Source organism: Simochromis diagramma, unplaced genomic scaffold, assembly GCF_900408965.1.
Source record: "Simochromis diagramma unplaced genomic scaffold, fSimDia1.1 OVJJ01000602.1, whole genome shotgun sequence".
Taxonomy (NCBI): domain Eukaryota; kingdom Metazoa; phylum Chordata; class Actinopteri; order Cichliformes; family Cichlidae; genus Simochromis; species Simochromis diagramma.
In genome coordinates this window covers 12314574-12337380 of record NW_024387040.1, presented here as the reverse complement: position 1 = coordinate 12337380, position 22807 = coordinate 12314574, and the positions used below count along the sequence as shown (strand labels likewise).

General features: G+C 41.6%; 1 protein-coding gene and 1 long non-coding RNA gene across 2 annotated transcripts; both read left to right on the top strand.

Annotated features, from left to right (window-relative positions):
- The first annotated feature begins 2783 nt into the window (after window positions 1-2783).
- On the top strand, window positions 2784-5110 carry LOC120741545 (proline-rich protein 36-like). Its single transcript, XM_040044523.1, has 2 exons — window positions 2784-2894; window positions 3592-5110. The coding sequence occupies exons 1-2, from the start codon at window positions 2784-2786 to the stop codon at window positions 4663-4665; spliced, it is 1185 nt and encodes a 394-aa protein (XP_039900457.1). The 3' UTR covers window positions 4666-5110.
- Window positions 5111-5533: 423 nt separating this feature from the next.
- Window positions 5534-21848, top strand: LOC120741557. Its single transcript, XR_005697639.1, has 3 exons — window positions 5534-5546; window positions 12892-12893; window positions 21710-21848. It is a non-coding gene; the product is annotated as an uncharacterized LOC120741557 (long non-coding RNA).
- Window positions 21849-22807: the final 959 nt, after the last annotated feature.

Genomic DNA, 22807 nt, shown 5'->3' with positions numbered 1-22807 from the left:
GGAAATAGAAGGTGAGTGCGTATTTTGCAGAGCTGAGAACTGAATAGAAGCTGGTTTGAAATTAAGCATTTATTAACTAATTAACTGGAACGGTGACCATGATGATAATATTCAAAGAGGTTTTGTACTGACCTTCAAACACAACAATCATTGGACAACTTCTTTGCTTTTTGTGTGGCCAGTGCACCTCATTCCCAGCCTATTCAGTTCCAAGCATAAGAGGCTGATGCAATTGCACAGTTCTCAAAATTTGTTTATTTCGTTATTATGTTGCAAGCATCAGGATCTGAAAGAAGAATGCAAGTTGTTATTCAAATATAACCAAATATGTCTGGTGTCTATTGTAACGCAAGTTTTAATTTGGGATTATTGTTGTATTTTGATTTCAAAATACAGGAAAACATTTGTTTTTCCTTGAAGACGCAACTTGTTTATCTTATTGCTATTGGCAAAACAGAGGATTTACTATAAAGAAAGATGTATTTTTGAAATAAGGGTTTTCAGTTTCACAAAGGTTTCGCTCTTTTTGCCTGGATCAGCATAGTCATTTATGCCTGAAGACATAACTGCTGATTATATTCAGAGCTTCAGTTGAAAATTGGCTGTAAGCAGCATATTTGAAAGAATTGCCCCTAAAGGAATACATTTTATACATGCAACCCCTTGAGCCATATGTTACAGCATTGTAAATTGTGCGACTCATTGCTATGAATATTTGCACAAATTTAGATAGTGATACTACAAAAAAAAAAAAAAAAAAAAAAAAGTAGAAATATGTTTTATGCCTGGTCCTAGTTACTAAGTATAGTTTACACAGGGATTAAGGCTAATCAGAAAACAGATTGAAATTGATCAGTCTCTTTGCAGTTTATTATTCAAAAAAAAAAAAAAAAAATTAGTTTCACTTTGACTTAGCCAAAAACTAAAATGATCTCCATATCTCTGTCATGAGGCTATGGATGGTGTAGTGGCGGAGCTGAATGAAATAAATACCATAGAAATCTGAAAGTCATGCCGCCATTAAACAGTGGCACCAACTATGGCTTCACAGGATAATGGTTTACATGATTTGCGTTGAATTTAAAGTCACTGGTATGACTAGAGACACCAGTCCTGTTAAGGGTTGCATCAGGATGTAAAACTCCCCCACATCAAACATATAGAGCTACCTGCTGTGGTGTCAAGGAAGCCGTAATTGTCATGGATCGCTGTGCGGCAGGCAGGAGTTGGACCCAAAATGCAGGCACTCAGGCATGAGGTTTAAACACAAAGAACTCAGCTTTATTTGCTGGCAGGAGAGACTAGACTAGACTAGACTAGACTAGACTAGACTAAACTAAACTAAACTAAACTAAACTAAACTAAACTAAACGTGAGACACAGGACGATCCACACAACATGAGGGATAACGCAACACTGACTCAGAGAAACACAGGGTTTAAATACACTGCGAAGTAACGAGAGGAATGAGACACAGAATGAGGGCACAGCTGGGAGAAATCAGGACTGACGAGACAAGCAAAGCAGGACGCATCCACATAAGACACGGACCATCAAAGTAAAACAGGAAGTATCACACAGACGCGAACTTGACACGGTGGAGACAGCAACTAGGAAACACAGAGACATAAACCATAAGGCAGAGGACTCTAAGAACCGAAAGACATAGAGGGAAACTCAAACATGCAAACACAGACTTACACAGAACAGAGGGCACACAAAGAAACATGAAGGGCAAGGGATCGAAACTAGAAACCATAGAATAACTCACACAAGTACAATAATACAAAAATCACAAAGAACTAAACGTGCTGGGTCAGGAGACCCAGGACCCTAACAGTAATGATTTTCATCAGTCATTATTGTCTTTTTCCATTTTACTTGTTGTATAATGGAAACAACAAGTAAAATGAAGAACAAACACTCAAATGGAAGGCTGGTGTAATCTGATTTGAGTTGGGTTTTAGGTTTTCTCAAACCAGCTAACATAAAGAAAGCCTGGTTATTTTGAAGTTGCTGAAATACATACAGTGAAACAATGCACATGTGACTGTAGTAAAGCTACACCCAGACCTAAGAAGATCTTTATCAACGCTTCAAACTCATACAAAAAAGCAAATACAACCTGTTTTACTTTGAAGGTTCATGTTCATGTGTGATGTCAGCGTGTTCAGTTTTACTTCTCCCCTGTCTCGTTAGCCCTAATCTCTCCCAGCTGTGTCTCCCTCCTGTTTTCCATTCCCTGACTACTCCTCTGTGTATATAAGCACGATCTGATATTGTTGTGTTGGTGTTCCCAGATCAACATAGTAAATGTTGTTCCAGGATCAGCATTGCAAGTGACCAATCAAAAATGTTGTGACGTCATACTTTTGCGACTTCGGGAAAAACTGCCGTAAAACAAAAAACTGTACTTAAGCTGTGAGAAACCGCCTCTGTCCGCCGATCAACGGACCCTGACCCTTTAATAAACGCTAAGCAGAATTGATATTGTCCTTGCAACATTGGAATTTCATAAATGCACGAATGGCTTGGCGCGCCAAAGAATAACGTCAGAACAATGTGACTGGTCACTTGCAATGTTGATCCTGGAACATTTACTATGTTGTTCCAGGAACAACACCAACACGACGATATCAGATCATCCGTGTATATAAGCCCTGTGTTTGTCTTTGCTCAGTGTCGCGTTGTACCCTCAGCAGTTTTCAGTCTCTGAGTCCTGCGTTTGCATCCTCATCGCCACCTGCCCACACACAGAGTCTTGACAGAACGATGCTACCAGCATGGATCCAGTGGACTCACGTTTCACCTCAGAGGGGGAGTATCTCGCGCAGCTGTGGGATTACTACAGGAGGATAATCCACGCTGCGGACCCCTACAAGAGGCAGCTGGAGGTAGTGTTTTTTTTTAATCATTTTTTTGTCGTCCACTACCTCCACTGTCAGTTTCTTGGATATTAAAGGACTAAGACAAATAATAACAGATCTGAGAGAGAGGCTCAGCTTTGGAATGTTTGGCATGGGTGGTCCAGGGAAGGAAAATTCAGCTGCCCTCCTGGAAACCCTCACCACTTGGTGTTCTCGGTGTCGGCAGCCTTTCCCGCCAATGTTAATTGCCAAATCTCTAGATCCTCCCTTAAGGAGAAACAGCACCCTCGTCATCTTCACCCCACCACACCTCCACTCTCTCCTGTGGCATTGACTGAAGCAGCTGTTATTGGACCTGCAGCACGGAACGCCGCAGTGAGTAAAATAGACTCCGCCATCACAACTAATTCATTCACTAAGACCTGGAGAGTTCAGAGGGGTTCTTCTATGTTGGCTGGCAATTCTAAGACTGTTTTGGCTGCCAAGCCGCCTCTCTCTGAGAAGAAATCTGGTGTTTCTTCTTTGCTTGATTTTAAGACTGGGAAGACTGAAATCTGTTCCACTATGTTCAAGACTGTTAGCTCAGCCACAGTTCGCTTAGAACCTGTGAGCTTAGAAAACAGAGTTATGTTAACAGACACAGGCTTAACAGTTTCTGAGTCAATGGATTCTGAAGATGTTGACCTGGAGTCAGTGGACTCAGAAGTAATCAACCCCGTATCAGGGAGCTCAGAGCCTGGAGGTTTGGTTAGTCGACGCAGTGTCAGGCTACATAGAGACAGAGATTCTCCCCAGGGCTTCCCCAGAGGCTGAGTTTGAGTCAGTTGCCACCTCTGGACCCCTGGAGAAAGTAGAGCCTGCTAGATTTCTGCCGTCAGTCCAGCCTGTACTTCAACCCTCTACTCCACCACCTGCTTCACTTCCACCTCGAGCTTCATCTGAGTTAGCTGCCCCACAGCCATTAGCTCAGTCTTCCACTCCACAACCTGCTTTACAGCCATCATTACTGCCTTCAGCTAGGCCTATAGCCCAGTTAGCCGCCAGGCCTGTAGCTCAGTCACCTACTCTACCACCATTTTCACCTCAACTTCAGTCGCCCTCTGTTCAGCCTTCTGTGTCACCGCTAGCTCAGTCCCTTGTTCAGTTGCCGCTAGCTCAGTCCCCTGTTCAGTTGCCGCTAGCTCAGTCCCTTGTTCAGTTGCCGCTAGCTCAGTCTATACCTCCTCCACAATCACTACAACCTTTATTGCAGTCCATAGCTCAGTCAGTAACACAGTCATTAGCTTTGTCACCAATTGAGGCTCCAGTGTTGTCACTCATCCAGTCAGCCACTCATCTACACCCTCAACCAGGGGCCTCAACGCCTTCTGGCCATGCATCAGCAGCTCCGGTTGGAAGCTCGAGTGAGCCAATCCAGCTCTTCACGGCTCCTACGCCGCTGTCAGTCTCCGCTGGCAGTTCAGGAGAACTGTTTCAGCCGTCCGCCTCTGCTGGAGGGTCTGGGGGGCCCGTCCAGTCGTCTTCTGTTTCAGCCGGGGGTTCAGGAGAACCCGTCCAGCATCACGTCCCGTCAGCTAGTGGGTCCGAGGAGCCCGTCCAGCATCACGCCTCGTTAGCTGGGGGTCCTGGAGGACCCAGCCAGCACATCCTTGTGTCCGCTGACGGCTCTGGGGAGCCTGTTCAGCCACCGCCTGCAGCAGCACCACCTGCAACTCCCGCACGGTCTCCTGCAGCGGCACCACCTGCAACTTCCACACAGTCGCCTTGTCTGGTCCCGCAGTTGCTACACCGCCGTTAGATCCAGCTCGGCTTGTACCACCTCGCCTTCGCCGGCCGCTCTCCAGGCGCCTAGCTGGACGTCATTATCGTCGAGGGCAGCCTCCGGAACGGGTTCGTCGCCGCCGCTAGCTTCGCGGTTGGCCTCGGACCTGCTCTGTCGCCGCCTTCAGCGTGGCCGGCCTCCTGATTTGCTTCACCTGTGTGGCCACTGCTGTCCACACGGCCAGCCCCCTGAACTGTTTTGGACTTGGTTCATGTGCTGTCGACCTCCTGGTCGGCACCTGAACTTTTTTTGGTGGAATCGTGTTTGGTCTAGTTTTGTTTTGAACTGTTTTCTTGGGTTTCTGGTATATGCTCCTTGTTTTGTGTTTTGTTTCAGTGTCGCGTCGTACCCTCAGTTTGTGCCTGTGTGTTTTGGTTCTCTGTGTCAGTATTGTTTCGGTTCAGTTCATGTTTTGTTTCTTCGCCAGCAATAAAGCTGAGGTTTTGAATTGTATTCAGTCTTTGAGTCCTGCATTTGGATCCTCATCTCCGCCTGCCTGCACACACACCCTTGATAGACACTGCTTTGTCAGTGTGTTACACAAAACTAGCAAGTTCTTTCCCTTCGCCTGCAAGGTAATCAGTGACATCTGCCAGAAGCAGGTCAGATGATTGTTCATCTTTCGATTATAATTGTGCCTTCATGGTCTTTTCGGACATCATCCATAATTCTTTCCAGATATGTTGAAGAGGAAGGTTTAGAGTAGACATTAGTAGACACTTTTGAAACCTGCTACCAACATCCATCAGCTCCAGGCTTTTTTTTTTTTTTTAGTCTGAATTAAGGAACCTGGAAGAGAATAAATCTACTACTATCAGTGTTTGGTGTTAGGAAAAAAAAGCTTTAAGACTGATGAGGTTTGGAGTAAAACTCCAATGTAAATGTGCTCAAGGTGAGTTGCTATAATACCAAACACTAAATCTATCTTTGAGGAATGATTAAAGAGGAGAGATGCTGTTGATATTGTATGATACAAAGTGTGGAAATAACCAATGCTGCAATAGCTACTTTTTGGAAGAAGTCTGCTCATCAACATGATAAATACAGGTTTGGGTATTTATGTTAAAATTAAAAAAAATTATTTGGATGACTGACTCTCTTCTCAAATAATTTTGAGGTAAGATATCAAAATTAAACAAAACTAGTTGCATTAACAGGCTTAAAGACAGATAATAGGCTCTAGTGAACCCCTTGATAACAAAACTACTACAATGTAATGTCATAATCAGCCAGTGATGAGATAATTACTGTTAATGAACATTTTGATGACCTAATTTACCATCCTGAGTATTATCATAGACATCCAGATAATCTCTCCAGCAGTGTTCTTTTTTTTGTTCATGATCAGATTATAAGTCTTGATATGTTTCTTGTTGTGTGACTGATGAACCTTTTATCATAAAGCATGTGTGTCCCTATATTAGCATCTTGCATCAAGAGTATTTTTTTGGCCCAGGGAAATCAAGATTGAAGTGATTGCATAACAAGTGTGGCAGCCCAAAAGGAAAAAGGTTGCAGAGTGAGAGGGAGCACTAAAGGAAGGTCCAGGATAGAATCTGGCAGTTTGCTGACGTTGGTCATCTTCTACAGACAAGCCGAAACATGAACAAACATTAATGGATTGCCTCCTTGCAGTATCACTCACCTCTGCCTATGTGTACTCTCCTTTTTTCTAGCTTAGAAAAAGACATCCAGTTCTGACATCCCTGAAAGCCAAAAGTCTTAGCTCTAATAAGGCCCCTGCAGGGTAAATCAGCACCCTAAGGGGGCTCCTGTAACTCCGGATCAGCGTACTAGACCCTTCTGTAAAAACAGTACAAAGAACATAGACTGCATGTACAGAGTGTTTTACAAGGTGGTCAGCAAGATGCAAGTGTAGCAACATCAAATTTGATAGCAAAAAAGGACATGGAGAAGTTTCTGAATAACTCAAACAAATTGAGTTTCTTCCTGTTTTTTTGTAGAAGGAAGGAGCTTGTTGGGAAGAGAACTACAAGAAATAAGAGTACTAATATGGTCCACCTTGGGATTTTTACTCAAAACTTCTTAATGTCAACACCACAACTTATCCTACTAACCTAACCAATAAAAACGTTGTCAAAGAACATATTGTATATGATAACTGTTGTACATGTTCATGTAAATGAGTGAATAAACCTTAAGTTTAAAAACTCTTTGGTTCCTAAAAACCAAACAAGTAATGAGGTAGCGCTGAGTGTAAGAAAAGGTCTAAATTATTTCATCGCCAAAATTATCTTTGTTGCTGTTCTGACTTGAAAGAGAAGAAGAGAGAAGTTGGTTTATCATCTTAAGATGGAAAGGTATTTCCAATTTCAATTTTATCTTAATTGTATAGCACACTTAAAACAACTGTAGTTGAGGAAAGTGTTTTACAGATTCAGCCAGTGCAAACAAAAGGGACAATAGATAAAAGGACAACAGGAAAAAGTATACTAAAATAATAATAGGACTACACTGAAATGTCTGTCCCGATGGCATGAAAACAAATATTATTTTGGTCACAGTCCTGACCTGTCAAGATGTGGACTCCATACAACCCTTAAGGTATGTCTTGGTATCTGACTCCAAGATGGTAGCAACAGATCCTTTATGTGCTCCAAGTTACAAGTTAGGACCTCCATGAATCTGATGTGTTTGTCCAGCCCATCCCACAGTTGCTCAATTGGATTGGTATCTGGGGAATCTGGAGGACAAATCAGTACCTCATACTCTTTTTGCTCCTCAAACCACTTTTGAACCATTTTTGCTTTGTGGCAGGTTGCATTATCCTGTTGAAAGAGGCCACAGGATGTATGTGGTCTGAAACAATGTGTGGTCTGAAGGAAGCTGGTACAAGTCAAAGTATCATCCACATGGGAACAAGACCCAAGGTTTCCCAGCAGAACATTGCCCAAAGCATCACACTGCCTCTGTTGGCTTACCTTTTTCTCATAGTGCATCGTGGTGCCAAGTGTTCCCCAGGTAAGCGATGTGCAAACACCTAGCCAGCCAGGTAATATAAAAGAAAACATGATTCATCAAATCAGACCACAATCTTCCATTTCTCCTGGTTCCAATTTTGTTGGTCATGTGTCCTTTTATTGGTGCTTTTGGGAGTAGCCAGGGTTCAACATGGGCACCCTGGCTGCTCTGCAGCCTGATATGCAACAAACTGTGATGTGCCGTTTACTCTGACAGTTTTCTATCAGAACCAGCAATAACAATTTGAGATAAATTAGCTCTGAGATACATAAGATTATAAACTCTAATGTATCTAAATATGATAAACTCTTTGAACAGTTTTTGTGAGATACTGACCAATGCAGACTGGGACGTCTGATCCAGTAACCTCACTCCATCACAATTTGACTTCGGACTTGTCAAATACGTGTTTTAACATTCCTTTACAACTTATATCCATTTTTGCTTTACACCCATGAACCTTTGAGGGACAAAAGTTTCCCTCTCAATAGGACCACCCACTTATCACAAGTGCCTGATGAGACAGCGTTACAATAATCAATATTATTCACTTTAGCTGTCAGTGCACATAATGTTATGCCTTTGGTGACATCACACCTGGCATATGGAGCACTCACAAACTAAAACATAAAAGGCAAAGACATATAAAATTGCTTTTTTCATTGCAACACTATGGTTAATGTTTGTTATTTGTATTGGATATGAAAATGCAGTTTGCTGTGGCCATGAGCTAACTAAGTACTCTGGCCCTGCATGTTCCGTGTATGAAGGTTCCTGGTAGGCAAAGAGAAAACACACACACACACAGTTTGAGAGCCAGCCCAACAATTACTAATTTGCTTATTTTTTCTTTTGAAAAACAAAATCAAATATTTTTTTTTTTTTAAACAATCTATCCAGTAACTTCAGACTTGTTGAATTCAGTCATAATTTACATTTGTAGTGCCATAATTTGTGTGCATTGTGTTTTCACTTTTGAATAATAATAATAATAAAAGGACAATAATAAAACCTAAACGAATTCCCTTTTGAACCTCATTGGGGGATCCATTCTTGTTAGCAGGCATAACCGCTCATTCAATTCCTCTCATGCCTGTTGGCTGTAATATACCTGTGTTAATTACTGGCTAAAGCCAAGATCAAACACATTCAGCGTTATTATACCCCACTGATCACACTGTTGGCATTTATCTGGCAGCTATCCCCATGTGGCTCGTGTGACATGACTGTTAGCCTAGTCTGATAACAAAATATTAAATGGTCACAAAAATACAATTTATTAGTGCCATGTTTTCATGTACAGACAGTGCGGCTTAGAAAAAAAAATGCACTTCAAAAGAATGTCTTGCCACTGCAAAAGACTACTAAGGGGATGGCTCAACATGACAATCCAGAAAACACAGCTTTGAATTAAAAATGGTGACAACTATTGTATTAGAACTCAAATCATATTTTTCCCAACTGTAACTGAATAGTTCCTCCCCTTTTCTTCACCAAAACGTCAAATATGGCATTTATGCTTTTTAAATCTGGAACACATAAAAGAGGAAGAAAGCTGTGCCCTGGAACACAAATTAATATATTAAATTGTGATTCCAAACTGCTGCGAGACTGTGTTCAAATGAAAGGATGTGAGGGTCAAAGATATTTTGTGTGGCCTCGGGCCAATAATATGCAGTAAATAACAGTGTCCTCTGCATAAAAGAGCACTCATTAAAGCCACCTCGTTGTCACACAGAGCTTGATTTTTTTTTTCCTAAAGCCAGAGCCATGACTTCTCTGCACATCACCGGCTCTCTTCCAATGCAACATCCTGCTGATGTTGCAAGAGCTGCTCCAGGGAACAAAATATCAAGACTTTCTATTACTGTAGAGGCTGTATTATGACAGCTTCACTTCGGCACCTAGGAAACTACAGTAATTTACCACTAGAGTTAATGAAATGGAATATTTGAATCAGCTCCGGGCTGAAGAGGAATTGGTCTTAATCAATAGAGCGCCAGCCAATTTTATATTCATTACCGTTTCTGACATTGATTAAAAGTTTCTTGCAGACTGTCAGGTGTGGATTTTATTGGGGCAACACTGACCTGAAATGATGACCTTTTTCTGTGTTCTGAAAATGCCGTTAGTTAAAATTATGAATCTGACTGTTAACATATAGATTTTTTCTTAATTAGAAGTGTTATAACCCCAATAAGGACACAGCCCCCCCATTATTCTTGGCATAGATTTGGCTGATTCAAAAGAATAAATCAATGCGCCAGTCTGATTTTCTTGACGGTGCTTGCAGTTGTCAGGGGAAACCAACTGGATCACAACATGGCACAAGAGGGAGTGGAAGGAGAATGTAACACTTGCATCATCTCAAGACAGGAGTATAGTCTGTCACATCAGGCTCTTTTCTTTGGAAAATAATGAGTGTTATGCATATTAAAACACTTTGTAACTCAGAGCTGTAAGAATATTTTAGTGTCTGTCAGTACAAAAGGTGTAGTCTGTTCAGAAGTAAAATGTGAGAACAGTTTTTCTTTTCCTTTTTTTTTTTTTTTTTTTTTTTTTAAAGCCAGTGTCAGAATGAGTGGAGCTTACAAAGGGAGATGCAACTTCAGCCTTACACAAGAGGATTTGTTTCAGTCAGAAATGTAACATTAACCCTCTTCTTGGGACAGTTTTTCCTTCTTCCTCTGTCTGTTGCTTAGTTTTTAACACAGGGACAGACTAAGACATCTGCTGCTAACTGACAACCAAGTAAAATGGCTATATATAACCCAAACGCAAAAGCGCAAGGGAAGGGATAGTGTCCAGTTTTTTTTTTAAAGCCTTGCCTTAAGGTAAGTCTTTCATGGGACAGATAAAGCTGCTGTTTGCTATAGAAGTGATTTGAGCAAGCTTCATGCATTTATTTATTTATTTATTTTAACTTTGGTGTATCTTGGACATGGTTTGGTTAGAAGTCATGATGGAACTCCTCAGCTGCCTGAAGTTCATTATTGCAACGTCAATAAATCTTCTAAGATGGTTCACCCACATGTATGTTTTAGAGCTTCTTTTATTGGTTTTCCCTTTTTGACACAAGAAGAATAAGTCTGCACTGTATGCAGAGATTAACATTTCTTTAAGCCTAAATTAGATGCAAGATCTTTCTTCTAAAATTATAGATGGATAGATATTTTTTTCCTCTTCTTTTAGATATAGAGATTAGAATTAGAGATCAGATATAGAGATAACTAATCTCTATCTATAGATGGATAGATATAGTTTGGGAATGAAAGACCTAACTTTCCTAGGTTGAGGCTCATATGACCCTCTGTTTTCCAAAAAGAGCACACCGGGTGTCCAAAGCAGCAGGTCAAATACTTATAAGCCTTCACAGCAGGGCTGGGATGTCAGTGCAATGACAGAGCGAGGCTCTTTTCAACTAAGTGGGGATGGAAGTTATGCTGAGAGAGGACTGTGACAGGTTTGCCATCAACATCTATAAATATTTGTCAAGGACAGATCTGAATACTTCATGTGAGAGTCCTGCTTTGGAAATGCAACGTTAAAGTTTAGAAACTGGAGAGCTTAAAGTACTCAGTATCCGTCACTAGATTACTTTTGACTCATTCAGTATAAGCAGCATTTTACTCTGAGCTCATTTTGTTAATGTTACTTATTAACATTATGGATAAATCTGCTGATTATTTTATTTTCTCAGTTAGATCAGTAAATTGTGTCAGGCGTGTAAGCCTTTGGAAAAAGGTGAAAAATGTCTATTACGATTATATAGATCTTCAGCTTTCATATTGCTCCTTAAATGAAATCATTTAAATTATGGAGTAGCAGATGGAACTATAAATTTCAAACATTTAAAAATTACAGTGCTGTGAAAAAAGTATCGAGCCAACCTCCTTTCTTTATATTTTGCCAAAAAGAAAAAACAGGGAACTAGGTGCAGCAATGTGTTAAAATATGCAAACAAATGAAAATAGAGTATATGTGGGAACAAAAACAGAGTTTAACATCAAGTTAATTAGAAATGTATAATGTTTTTTCTGATCACCTTTATTTTTCAACACAAGCTGAATTCTTAGGAAACTTTTCTTTAAGTAGTCTTCAGACAGTTCTCCAGGTTCCTTGAAGGACATTCAAAGCTCATGTTTGAAAGTTTGCTGCCTTTTGTTCTCTGTCAAGATGTCCCGACACTTTTCCCCTCATGTTTAGGTCTGGTCTCTGTAGGGAGGCCAGACCATGACTATTGCATTGTATGTTCCTCTATCCAGGTGTGCTTTTACTGCATTGGCAGTGTGGTTAGTAACACTGAAGCAACCTTTTCAAATTTGGATTCAACACACCATACAGCTTGCCACTGATTTTCAGTCCAGTTCGTGTGTAGTTTGGCATACTTCAGCCTTTTCTCCCTCCACTGAGACCATTTGTAATGAGGTTTCAGTAAACAGCAGCTGGATCAGGTGAATGGCCAGTTGCATTTCTCAGGTCTGTTTTCCCCTCCTATTTCTTAAGGACATCACTGTCAGATAGTTTCCATCTGTTAGAGAATATTTTTTTCCAGGCCTGCAAATTTTGTGTCCTCCATTTGTTTAATTTCCTCTCATTTTTTTAAGAACACACTGCACACTATGCTAAGATATGCCAAATGTTCAGTTAATAGCCCTTTGGGAATAACATTGTTAGTGCAAAAATACTATTCTAAATAGTATTCTTCTAGAAACATTGTCCTGAATGATTCAGAGTTGAATTCAAAGCTGTGCTCTAAGGTTGCGGGCTTACTTGTGGACAGTTTCCTAAAGTAGGCACAGCCCTCAGCTATTAGTCTTGTCTGCTATGGAAGCAGCCTACAGAGTCTGTGTTAAGGAGACAGACACCCTTTTCACTTTTAAGATAAGGTTTAAAACTTTCTTTTTTAAAATATAAACTCATAGTTAGGGCTGGATTAGGTGACCCTGAGCCATCCCTTATTATAGTTATGCTGCTTTTGGATTCGTTTCTCCATTTCTGCCCCTCTTTTCACTCTTGATACATATTTAGCCCCTTTTGCATTAGGACCTACTTGGGTCGGCTCGCCACGGTTTTCAGGGTCTAGGTCATAGTAGCTGGTAACAGGTAATTTTTTAGTACCTACTCCACCAGGGTTCCAAGCGATCCGAAAACCTAATGTCAGACTCCATGTCATCAATTAGCTGGTCACTGGCGTCACTCAATGATTCATTACAGCAGTGGTTCCCAAACTTTTTTGCTGGGCCCCCCTTGTTTTACAAGAAAAATGTTCGCGCCCCCCCCGCGTGCACGCACACGCGCACGCACACATCCTCCAACCACACACACCCATATTTTGCTCCATTGCGGTTTATTTCACACCTCAAACATTTAGTAAACAATTAAGCAAATACAAGTAATCTGCAATAAATTACAGGTAGTAAGAAAATAAACTACTAATTCTTTTACGCTACGTCCACACCTACACGGGTATTTTTGAACACGCAGCTGTTTCGTACACACGTAAACGCCGTTTGGAATCACCAAAAATAGAGATTTTTTAAAACTCCTTTTTGGCATTTACGTGTGGATGAGTAATACACAGTTCGTCAAGTAACGTCAAAGGTATGTGCCTTTTTTCACGTCACGCTGTGCGCCACGTTATTGTTTACATGAGATGAATTGCAGAATGGCAGATAGAGACGAAATACTGTTAATCTGACTGTCTGCAGGTTTTACACGCTTACATACACACGCAGTTAATGTCCCTCCATTTACAAAGGCAGAGGCGTCACGGTGTGATTATTTTACGTGTAGTTGTTTTTTTTTTTTTTCCCCTGTGTAATAATATTCAACATTGCTATCAATACATTTAAAAAAAAAATGCCTCTCTGTGCAAAATGGGTTTAAAAACATAAACAGCTGTGAGATACTGTTAGTCCGTGATTTAGACAGGGGAACAAATCGTGGCAGGATCAGCCTGATATTATTTGTATCCCGCTGTAACTTTACTGTATAAAGTATAGTATAGTATGTATATCTCCAAAATGTCAGGAGTAGCTAGTCATTAAAATAAGTGTTTGTGAACTAAAAATCAAGAATGTGGGATACTGTTTGTCCGTGATTTAAACAGCCCAGCGCTGCTCCCGGCGAAGGGAAAACCAATTCTGCAGGGGACCTACCTTGGCACTTGTGCAGGTGAAACCAAAGGGAAGATTTGCTTCACCATATTTTCTAGTCTTTGGCTTAGAATGAAGTTGGCTTGGAAACATATTCAGCGATGCTTCATCTCCTGCTTTGCGTTTCTGTGGGCACCCGTGCTAGCAGTGTCCAAGCGTTTTGTCCCCCCCCTTTTCATCCCGCGCCCCCCCTGCCATGGCTCTGCGCCCCCCCTTAGGGGGCGGGCCCCACACTTTGGGAAGGTCTGCATTACAGCATCTCATTCACGAAAATCCAAACCACCATTTTTGAAACTCAGCAACAAGGGAAATGATTAAGAAAAAAACCCCAAAACAAACAAACAAAAAACAAACAACAACACATTGATCACTAAGTCTGACAAAAAAACCACAGACTAAGTAGGGATGGACCTAAATTACTGGATCAGATATCAGGGAGAAATAAAACAAAAAAACAAAAACAAAACAAAAAAAAATAAAATAAAATAAAATAACCTGATCCATAATTTATCACAAAAGCGCCAAAATTTGCAACATGGTATAATCCAGGTCATGACCTTAGCACGTCAGAGCAGTATGTGTCACGTGATGGAGCGCTTATCGTGTTTGAGATCTGTCAGCGGTCATGTCAGCGGTGTGGAGTTAACTTCAGACTGAAAGAAGAAAAAAGCAAGATTGCTGAATGTAACTTATGCAATGCAAGCGTTTCGCGAGGTGGTAGCAGTGTTGGGAACTTTAACACCACAAACAGAAAAAAAAAAAACAAGGAAAGGAGTACACAGAATTTATCCAGGCCTCCAATGCTAATAAGAAAAGTGTACCGCATCAACAAATGCTTTTGGAAAACATTCAGAGGCACGAGAAACTCCCTCCAGAAAGCAATAAAGCAAAGCTGATAACGGGGAAAATTGTTGAATTTGTTGTGCTTGATGACCAACCCCTTTCTGTTATGGAAAATGTTGGTTTTCAACGCTTAATTGAGCATTTGTAGCCTCACTACGTGCTGCCAAATGGCATTTCATCTCTGAGCAAGCTATCCCAGAAAAGTACAAGCAGGTGTGTTCATCTCTGAATGTTTGGAAAGCATTCCCACGATAAGCTTAATAACTGATATCTGGAGCTCTGACGTTTGTCCGTTGCCATTGCTAAGTCTGACTGTACAATGGTACTGTACAATAACAAATGCGTTATTAGAAGACTGTCGATTGGGTTTTTTTGTTGTTGTTGTTTTTTAGGGTTTGGGCAGCTACTGCTTTGGTTCTAAAAAAAACAAATGAAGTGCAATATTAGCAGACAGAGTTTTTGAAATTGGCACTTTTAATTACGTGACTACTACTTTTAATATTTAGATGTAAAGTTCTGCATAAAGTTGCCCACTTTCAGGATGGATGTTTGGATACTGGTGACAGCTAAACAGTGCTAAAGTTTAAATAAAAAGATCAGTATTGCTTAACTGAGGCATATTTTGGGTGCAGTGTATTTCTTGCATATAATAAAATAGCTTTAGTGTTGTGTCTTTTTGAGTTTGAGTATGAACATATCCAAAATGCAGCAAGACATTTAAAAAAAACAAAAAAAAAAAAAACCCAGTTAGACTATTTTTGATTCATATTGGCATCGGCAGATATCCAAATTTATGATATCGGTATTGTACATTTAAAAAAAAAAAAAAAAAAAAAAAAAAGCAGTATCGTGTCATCTCTAAGACTGAGCAGCAGGTATGTTTTTACTAAATCTATGCTCGTCCTTAGAGTTTACTGGAATACATTTGACTATGGATGTCAGAGTCTCTAGCTTTGTCATTCTGTCTATTTTTAAGTATAGGACTATATTTAGAAATGTCATTCTCTCTCTGTGTGTTCCTAATATGAAGCTCAGGGAGGGGCAGCAGTGGGACCGTTGATGGGGGAGGCTCAATCCTGGACAAAATTGTGCTAGAGCAATTCATGGAGCGGCTGCTGGTGGAAATGGTGCAATGGGTCTGTTGCCAATGGCCTGCGAGTCTGGAGGCAGCAGTCACACTTGCAGAAGACCATCTGCCTTCCAGGGCAGAGGGGCTGGAGAGAGTCAGCCAGCCACTGAACAGACAGGGCCCGGTGCAGGGACCTAGACTCGGGATCCCCGCACCTGTCCCGGTAGAGCGGACCCTGGTGTTACGTGCCACTAACCGTTTTTTCTCCCCCGCTTCATCTCCCCAGGGACCAGGCACTGCCAGCACTGCACTCGAGCCAGCGGTACAGATGCCGGGGCAGTCTGGAAGTGCTGGAGTGCCTGAATTGCGGATGGCTGGGACACCTGAGGTGGGAGTGTCTGCTGATTGCATTGGATCAGGTGTTCCGTGTCGCCGGGGCTCCGGCACCCTCCCCCGGTCTAGTAGGAACGTACAGTGTTACAGTGTTCTGGTAAGGAGTCAAGGGAGTATGTTTTGGTGAGCATGGGCTGCATGCAGACCCTTGTGTGCCAAAGCTTGGTTCACCCCTGGGCATTGCTGAAAGCAGAGTGGGTGGAGGTGAAGTGTGTTCATGGTGATACTCACAAGTATCCAATAGTGCCGCTGATATTAAAATACAAGGGCAAAACACATAGAATCAAGCCCACAACTGTCGCATAGAGGAGACACACACACACACACTTAGTTGTTGGAGCCTAAAAGCCACCGGGAAATGATATTCCAGGCGGCTCATTACAACCCCATGGCAGGGCATATGGGATAATGACAACACTCTGGAGTGAATAATGGTCCGATTTTATTGGTCGGGCATCCGAGTGGATGTGCACATCCTGCCCGGTGTGCTAGCTTGTTAATCAGCCGGCCATACCAAAAGCTCCTTTGCACCCGCTCCCATTAATAGAGGTCCCATTTGAGTGCATCAGCATGGACCTCATTGGGCTGTTTCACTGGAGTGCATGCGGTTATCGCTTTGTATTAGTTGTGGTGGATTATGCGATACCCAAAGGCAGTGCTGCTGCGCACCATTTCTGCAAAGAGTGTGGGGCAGGTGCTGTTTCAGGTCATATCCCAAGTTTGTACTCCTGACTGACCAGGGCGCATTGCTCATGTTATGCACACTGAAAGAACTATATGAATTACCTCTGTTATTTGCAGTTTGAGAGGTGCCCCAGGACTCCACAGGATTTTCTCCCTTTGAACTGCTATTCGGCAGGCCGCGTGGGGTGCTCGACCTCATGAAAGAAAACTGGGAGAAAGGTCTGAGCCCCGCAAAAAATGAGATTCAGTATGTACTGGACCTCAGAGCAAAACTCCATACTTTGGGAAGGTTGTCACGGGAGAATTTGCTCCAGGTTCAGTAGCTTCAGCAATGCCTGTATAACAGAGGGGCTAGACTTAGGCAATTTTCACTGGGAGACACAGTGCTTGTATTACTTCCTTCTTTTAGCTCCAAGTTACTCACCAAGTGGCAAGGGCCCTTCGTGGCACACGGGGAGTGAAGGACATCGACTATGGGGCTGCACGGTCAGACAGGGGAGGGCCCCTGCAGATTTATTACCTCAACCTCCTGAAAGCATGGAGAGAGGCTGAAACCATTTCTCTGGTGAGCCTGGTAAAGGAGAGAGATGAGTTGGGGCCGGAGGTGCCAAATTCCACCATACCTGCCTCCCTCCATTGTAACAGCCATCTCACACAGGCCCAGAGAGCGGATGTTGCCACGTTGCAACAGCACTGTTCTCTTCCCTGCCTGGCCGAGCACCATTTTGAAATGCAGCCTGGCGTGATGGTGCGTTCATGGTCCTAAAGGCTACCTGAACATAAAAGGAAAATTGTTCAGAGGGAATTGGCTGAAATGCTGAAAATGGGAGTAATAGAAGAGTCACATGGCGCCTGGCGTAGCCCCATAGTTCTTGTAGTAAAGAAAGTTGGGTCTATACGGTTCTGTGTAGACTATCGCAAGGTGAATAAAGTGTCACGGTTTGATGCCTACCCCATGCCCTGGGTCAACGAGCTCCTGGATAGGTTAGTAACCAAGGGCTGCTGGCAGATTCCCTTGTCTGCAGAGTCTAAGGAAAAAAATGGCTGTCTTCCCTCCGTACGGTTTGTACCAATTTGTCACACTTCCGTTCAGCTTGATGGAGCCCCTGCCACATATGGTTCCTGTTTGTTAAATTATTAAATTGTCAAATTACCGATATGTCTTCTTTGGCGCCATTTATTCGATTTAGTTCTGAAGAAACAAAAGTCAGTAGTAGTTTTGAAGTTTTTAAAATTGGTGCAACCCACATTCAAAACCCACAAATGCATCCCCCCCCCCCCAAAATGGGGCACTTATAGGGGAAATAAACAGGCATTCCAACAATATAATACTTACCAAGAAGAATTGTCACCACAATCTGTTTTCATTAATTAACCAAAACACAAAGGTCCTTATTTTTTGTTCCTAATTAGAAAGGATTACTTTTCTAATGTAAGTTTAAGAAACATTTGAAAGTACAATTATCTTAAATCTATACTTCTAACCACTTAGAATTTTGTTGGAGAAAACATTTCCATGAACACATGAATATTCAACTACTCCAATGTATTCATGCTTGAGGATGTAAACAGAAAACAAATTTTCCAAATAAGAACAACCTTGTCCTTTTCTGGATGCATTACTTTAGTTTTCCCCCACATCACTGGAGGGTCTTTTTAAATAAAATATTTATAAAATATAAAACCCTCTCAGTCTATCACACAATTATTGACCCCAGAATTTTTGAACGCTACCAGACATTTAAATGGATAAAGTTTAATCACTTTTTCTGCAGCTTCTCCACCAAACAAACTAATAATTTTGCCGTCATGGAACCCCACTGGTTCTGTTTACTGAAACGCATTCGCAGTGTAGTGTTATGCACACAAAACACATCCCACTGTGTGAATACTGTTGTGTCAGTAGATTCTTCCATGCCATAGATCTCTAAGGCTGATCAATGCAAAAACAAGCAACTAGATGCTTCTTGCACGGCCATTTGATGTCAATTTAATATCTGCATTTCAAATATCTCTTTATCACATCGCCAGGACAGCTGATGGCCAGCCCTAAGAAGGATGTAATTTCCTTCATCTCCAGTACAAGCTTAAATGTGCTGGCTTGTCAGAAAACAAGATACATTTTAAAAAGTGTCCACTGAATTAAAATCCCTTCTTTCATTTTTTTAGATTTCAGATTAAGTATTAAGCAAAACTGATATGAAAAGAGTGCTGATGAGGGTTCAAGCAAGAATGATTTAGTTCCTAGTTTTAAGCTGCACAGATACTTGAGGAAAAGAAGCAAATCCAGCCAGTCAGTCAAAGCAGGTTGAATAAAATTCAACTTACTAGTGACTATAGAGAGTATAAAGCTAGCTTACAGAAGGGAGCAATAAAATGCAAACAAAAATCTAAATTTCAGGGAAAAAGATTTGAAAAAACAAAAAAGAAACAGAAATGGAAAGTTTTTAGGAGTGATGCAAGTGGCTTGAATTTATACACAGTTGCTTGATGAAAAACAAGTGTGGCTTGATGAGGTAATGAGGGGCAGATGTGCAGGGAGGCGCAGGCTGGGTGATTAGCAGGAGAACTGAATAGGGGCCAATTGGGGAAAAAATGAGGAATGGCTTGGTCTTGAAAGGCTGAAAGTAAAGAGTTAAGATTCAGTTTAACGTTATAGTCATTTCTGTACATAACCCAAAGGAACAGAAAATTTTACAGATATTTTTTTAAAGGTGAGAAGCAACGAAGTACAAATACTTTGATAATTTCAAATGAAAGGTTTCAAATAGCTCAACAAATGTCAGAAAACAAACTGTTCGTGAACAGTCACATAATGTGTCGGTGAGTTAAATGTCCAGCTGCTTTATTTTTCAGGGATTGAAAAGAATTTGACATAACTTCAGTCAGAGATTGAAAAACATGTAAGAAAAATATAAGTGTGTGTGTGTGTGATATATATATACACATATATATATATATATATATATATATATATATATATATATATATATATAAAAAGCTCTACAATGTAGACTGTTGCCTACATTGTAGAGCTTTTTTTAATTCCATTTACTTCATCTCTTCACACAGCAGATGTTGAATCTGTGTACATTCATTAGAATGTATAAAATATAATAAATAAAGAATAAAGTGTTTCAATGTGTGTGTGAATGGGTGGATGATTGTGTATAGTGTAAAGCGCTTTGGGGTCCTTAGGACCAAGTAAAGCGCTATACAAATACAGACCATTTACCAAAGTTTGTATGGTACTTGCTACTTTCATACTAGAGGCAGCCATCAAGAAATTGATACACTATGGTCATAAAGGGATATCAGCAACAATACTCAGGTAGGCTGTGGCCAAAAAAATATATATCCCACACCATTATATCACCACCACCACCACCACCCTAAACCATTGCTATAAGGCAGGATAGATGCATGCTTTTATCATGTTTATTCCAAAGTCTGAACATACCATCCGAATGTTGCAGAGCAAATTAAGACTCACAAGATCAGCCAAAGTTTTTTCAGTTTTCTGTTGTCCACTTTTGGTGAGCCTGTGTGACTTGCGGCCTTAATTTCCTGTTCTTAGTTAACAAAAGTGGCAACTGGTGTCTTCTTCTGCTGCTGTAGCCCATCTGCTTTTTGATGTGTTTTGTGTTGAAGGTGCTCTTCTGCATACCTTGGTTGCAGTCTGGCCATTTGACTCTGACCTCTGGTATCAATGAGGTATTTGTATAGTCACTCTAGAGATGGTTGTGTGGCGAAAGTCCCAGAAGATCAGAAATTTCCATCCGGGCACTAACAACCCTAACAACTTTCAGAGTCTCAATAATCATCTTTCTTTGCCATTCTTTTCCATTTGCTCGATTTAAACTTCATTGGGTTGTCTTCACATGCCTAAATGCATGTTGCTGTAATTTGATTGTCTGGTTAGTTATTTGTATTAAACTGCAGCTAAGAAGTGATGTGTTAGTGTAGATACTTCACAAATGGCCTCGATGTAAACAACTTTTTTTTTAGCTTTCAAGGGTACATTCTTATTTTATCACTCAGCTTTTCTCTTTGCTTGATTCAAATACCGTCCTCTGATTATTAGTTTGCACTTTTGCAAGGAGTGCCAATCAGCCAGCTGTCCCACTTTGTGTGCCTTGTAGTGTCTTGGCTTGAGAAACTGTCACATTTAGTGAAGAAAAGAGTTGGAGCTTTTTAACTTCAGACTAAACATGAAGGGCCCCCAAGTGTGTGATTAGAAAACTTCAGCATCTTGCTTTATAGACATGTAAACACTGCAGCTCAGACTCTCTCTTATCAGCTGGTAGAAAAGACAAAAACACAACTATTTATAACATAAATTACCAGAAGACAGATCATTTTGCAGTGTGGCTCAACAGTATGAATACTTCAGCTCTGATTCACAGGAAAAGCTATTTGTACACTTTCAGTGTCAAAACATCTCCAATATAATTATTTTGTACCATTGCACCATGTTATGCTGGAATAGTGAATCTCCCCTACTACTATTAGTAAAATTCACAAAATAGTGAAGCCTTTTTCTTAAAAATACTAACTAATTGTACATTTCTGTGTTTAAAAGTAGTTTATAAATTCTAACGTTAACTAAAGCTATCAACAGAATGTGGAGACACAAGCTCTATTACTTAATCTTTAAAGGATTTGCATAGTATGTAATCTATAAGACATTGGACTGTAGCAAGTGACTTCTTGTATGTTGGCAAATACAAGACAAAGTGAGAATGGTGACTGAGAAGCAGATATGAATCAGACAGTCAGATGCTGCCTAGTTGAGGTTTACACATTAGGAAATTGTGGGGGCTTGTGAAACAAATAAGGCTAGTAGAAGAAAGATATGTGCATGAGAACATGAGATTAACATGGACTTGAGCTACGTAGAAAGAATGATGCGGTGGTGATCGGTGCCAAATGAAATGATGCAGTGACACAGCGTAGGGTCATGTGTTAGTTGCGGGGACAGTCATGTGGTTATTGTTCATGTGTCCAACAGCAGAGGGGAAGAAACTGTTCTTATGGCGAGAGGTTCTGGTGCGAATGGACCGGAGCCTCCTGCCTGAGGGGAGCAGGTCAAACAGACTGTGTCCAGGGTGAGAAGGGTGAGCTGAGATCCGAGCTGCACGCCGCAATGTCCTGGAGGTGTACAGGTCCTGCAGAGATGGGAGTCTGCAGCCAATCACCTTCTCAGCAGAGCGCACAACACGCTGCAGTCTCTGTTTGTCCCTGATAGTGGCTCCAGCGTACCACACAGTGATGGAGGAGGTGAGGATGGACTCGATGATTGCAGTGTAGAATTGCATCATCGTCCGTGTTGGCAGGTTGAATTTCTTCAGCTGCCTCAGGAAGTACATCCTCTGCTGGGCTTTCTTGATGACGGAGGTGATGGTGGGCTCCCACTTCAGGTCCTGGGTGATGGTGGTACCCAGGAAGCGGAATGAGTCCACAGAGGTGATGGGGGTGTCAGTCAGGATGATGGGGGGGAGTGGGGCTGTGTGCTTCCTGAAGTCCACAATAATCTCCACTGTCTTCTGGGCATTCAGCACCAGGTTGTTGTGGCTGCACCAGGTCACCAGACGTTCAACCTCCCTCCTATAGGCAGACTCATCCCCGTCCGAGATGAGCCCAATAACGGTGGTGTCATCTGCGAACTTGATTAGCTTGACAGAGTGGTGGGTGGAGGTGCAGCAGTTGGTGTACAGGGAGAAGAGCAGAGGAGAAAGAACACAGCCCTGAGGGGAGCCGGTGCTGATGGTCCGGGAGTCCGAGACATTCTTTCCCAGCCTCACATGCTGCTTCCTGTCCGTCAGGAAGTCGGTGATCCACCGGCAGATGGGATCAGGCACATTCATCTGGGAAAGCTTGCCTCGGAGATGGTCTGGAAGGATGGTGTTGAAGGCAGAGCTGAAGTCCACAAACAGGATCCTGGCGTAGGTTCCTGGGGAGTCCCGATTGCTGCAGGCTGAAGTGTAGG

Coding starts and splice junctions, on each gene's coding strand:
- LOC120741545 (XM_040044523.1), top strand. CDS start 2,784: ATGGATCCAGTGGACTCACGTTTCACCTCAGAGGGGGAGTATCTCGCG. Junction 2,895..3,591: donor CCTACAAGAGGCAGCTGGAG/GTAGTGTTTTTT, acceptor ACCCCGTATCAG/GGAGCTCAGAGCCTGGAGGT.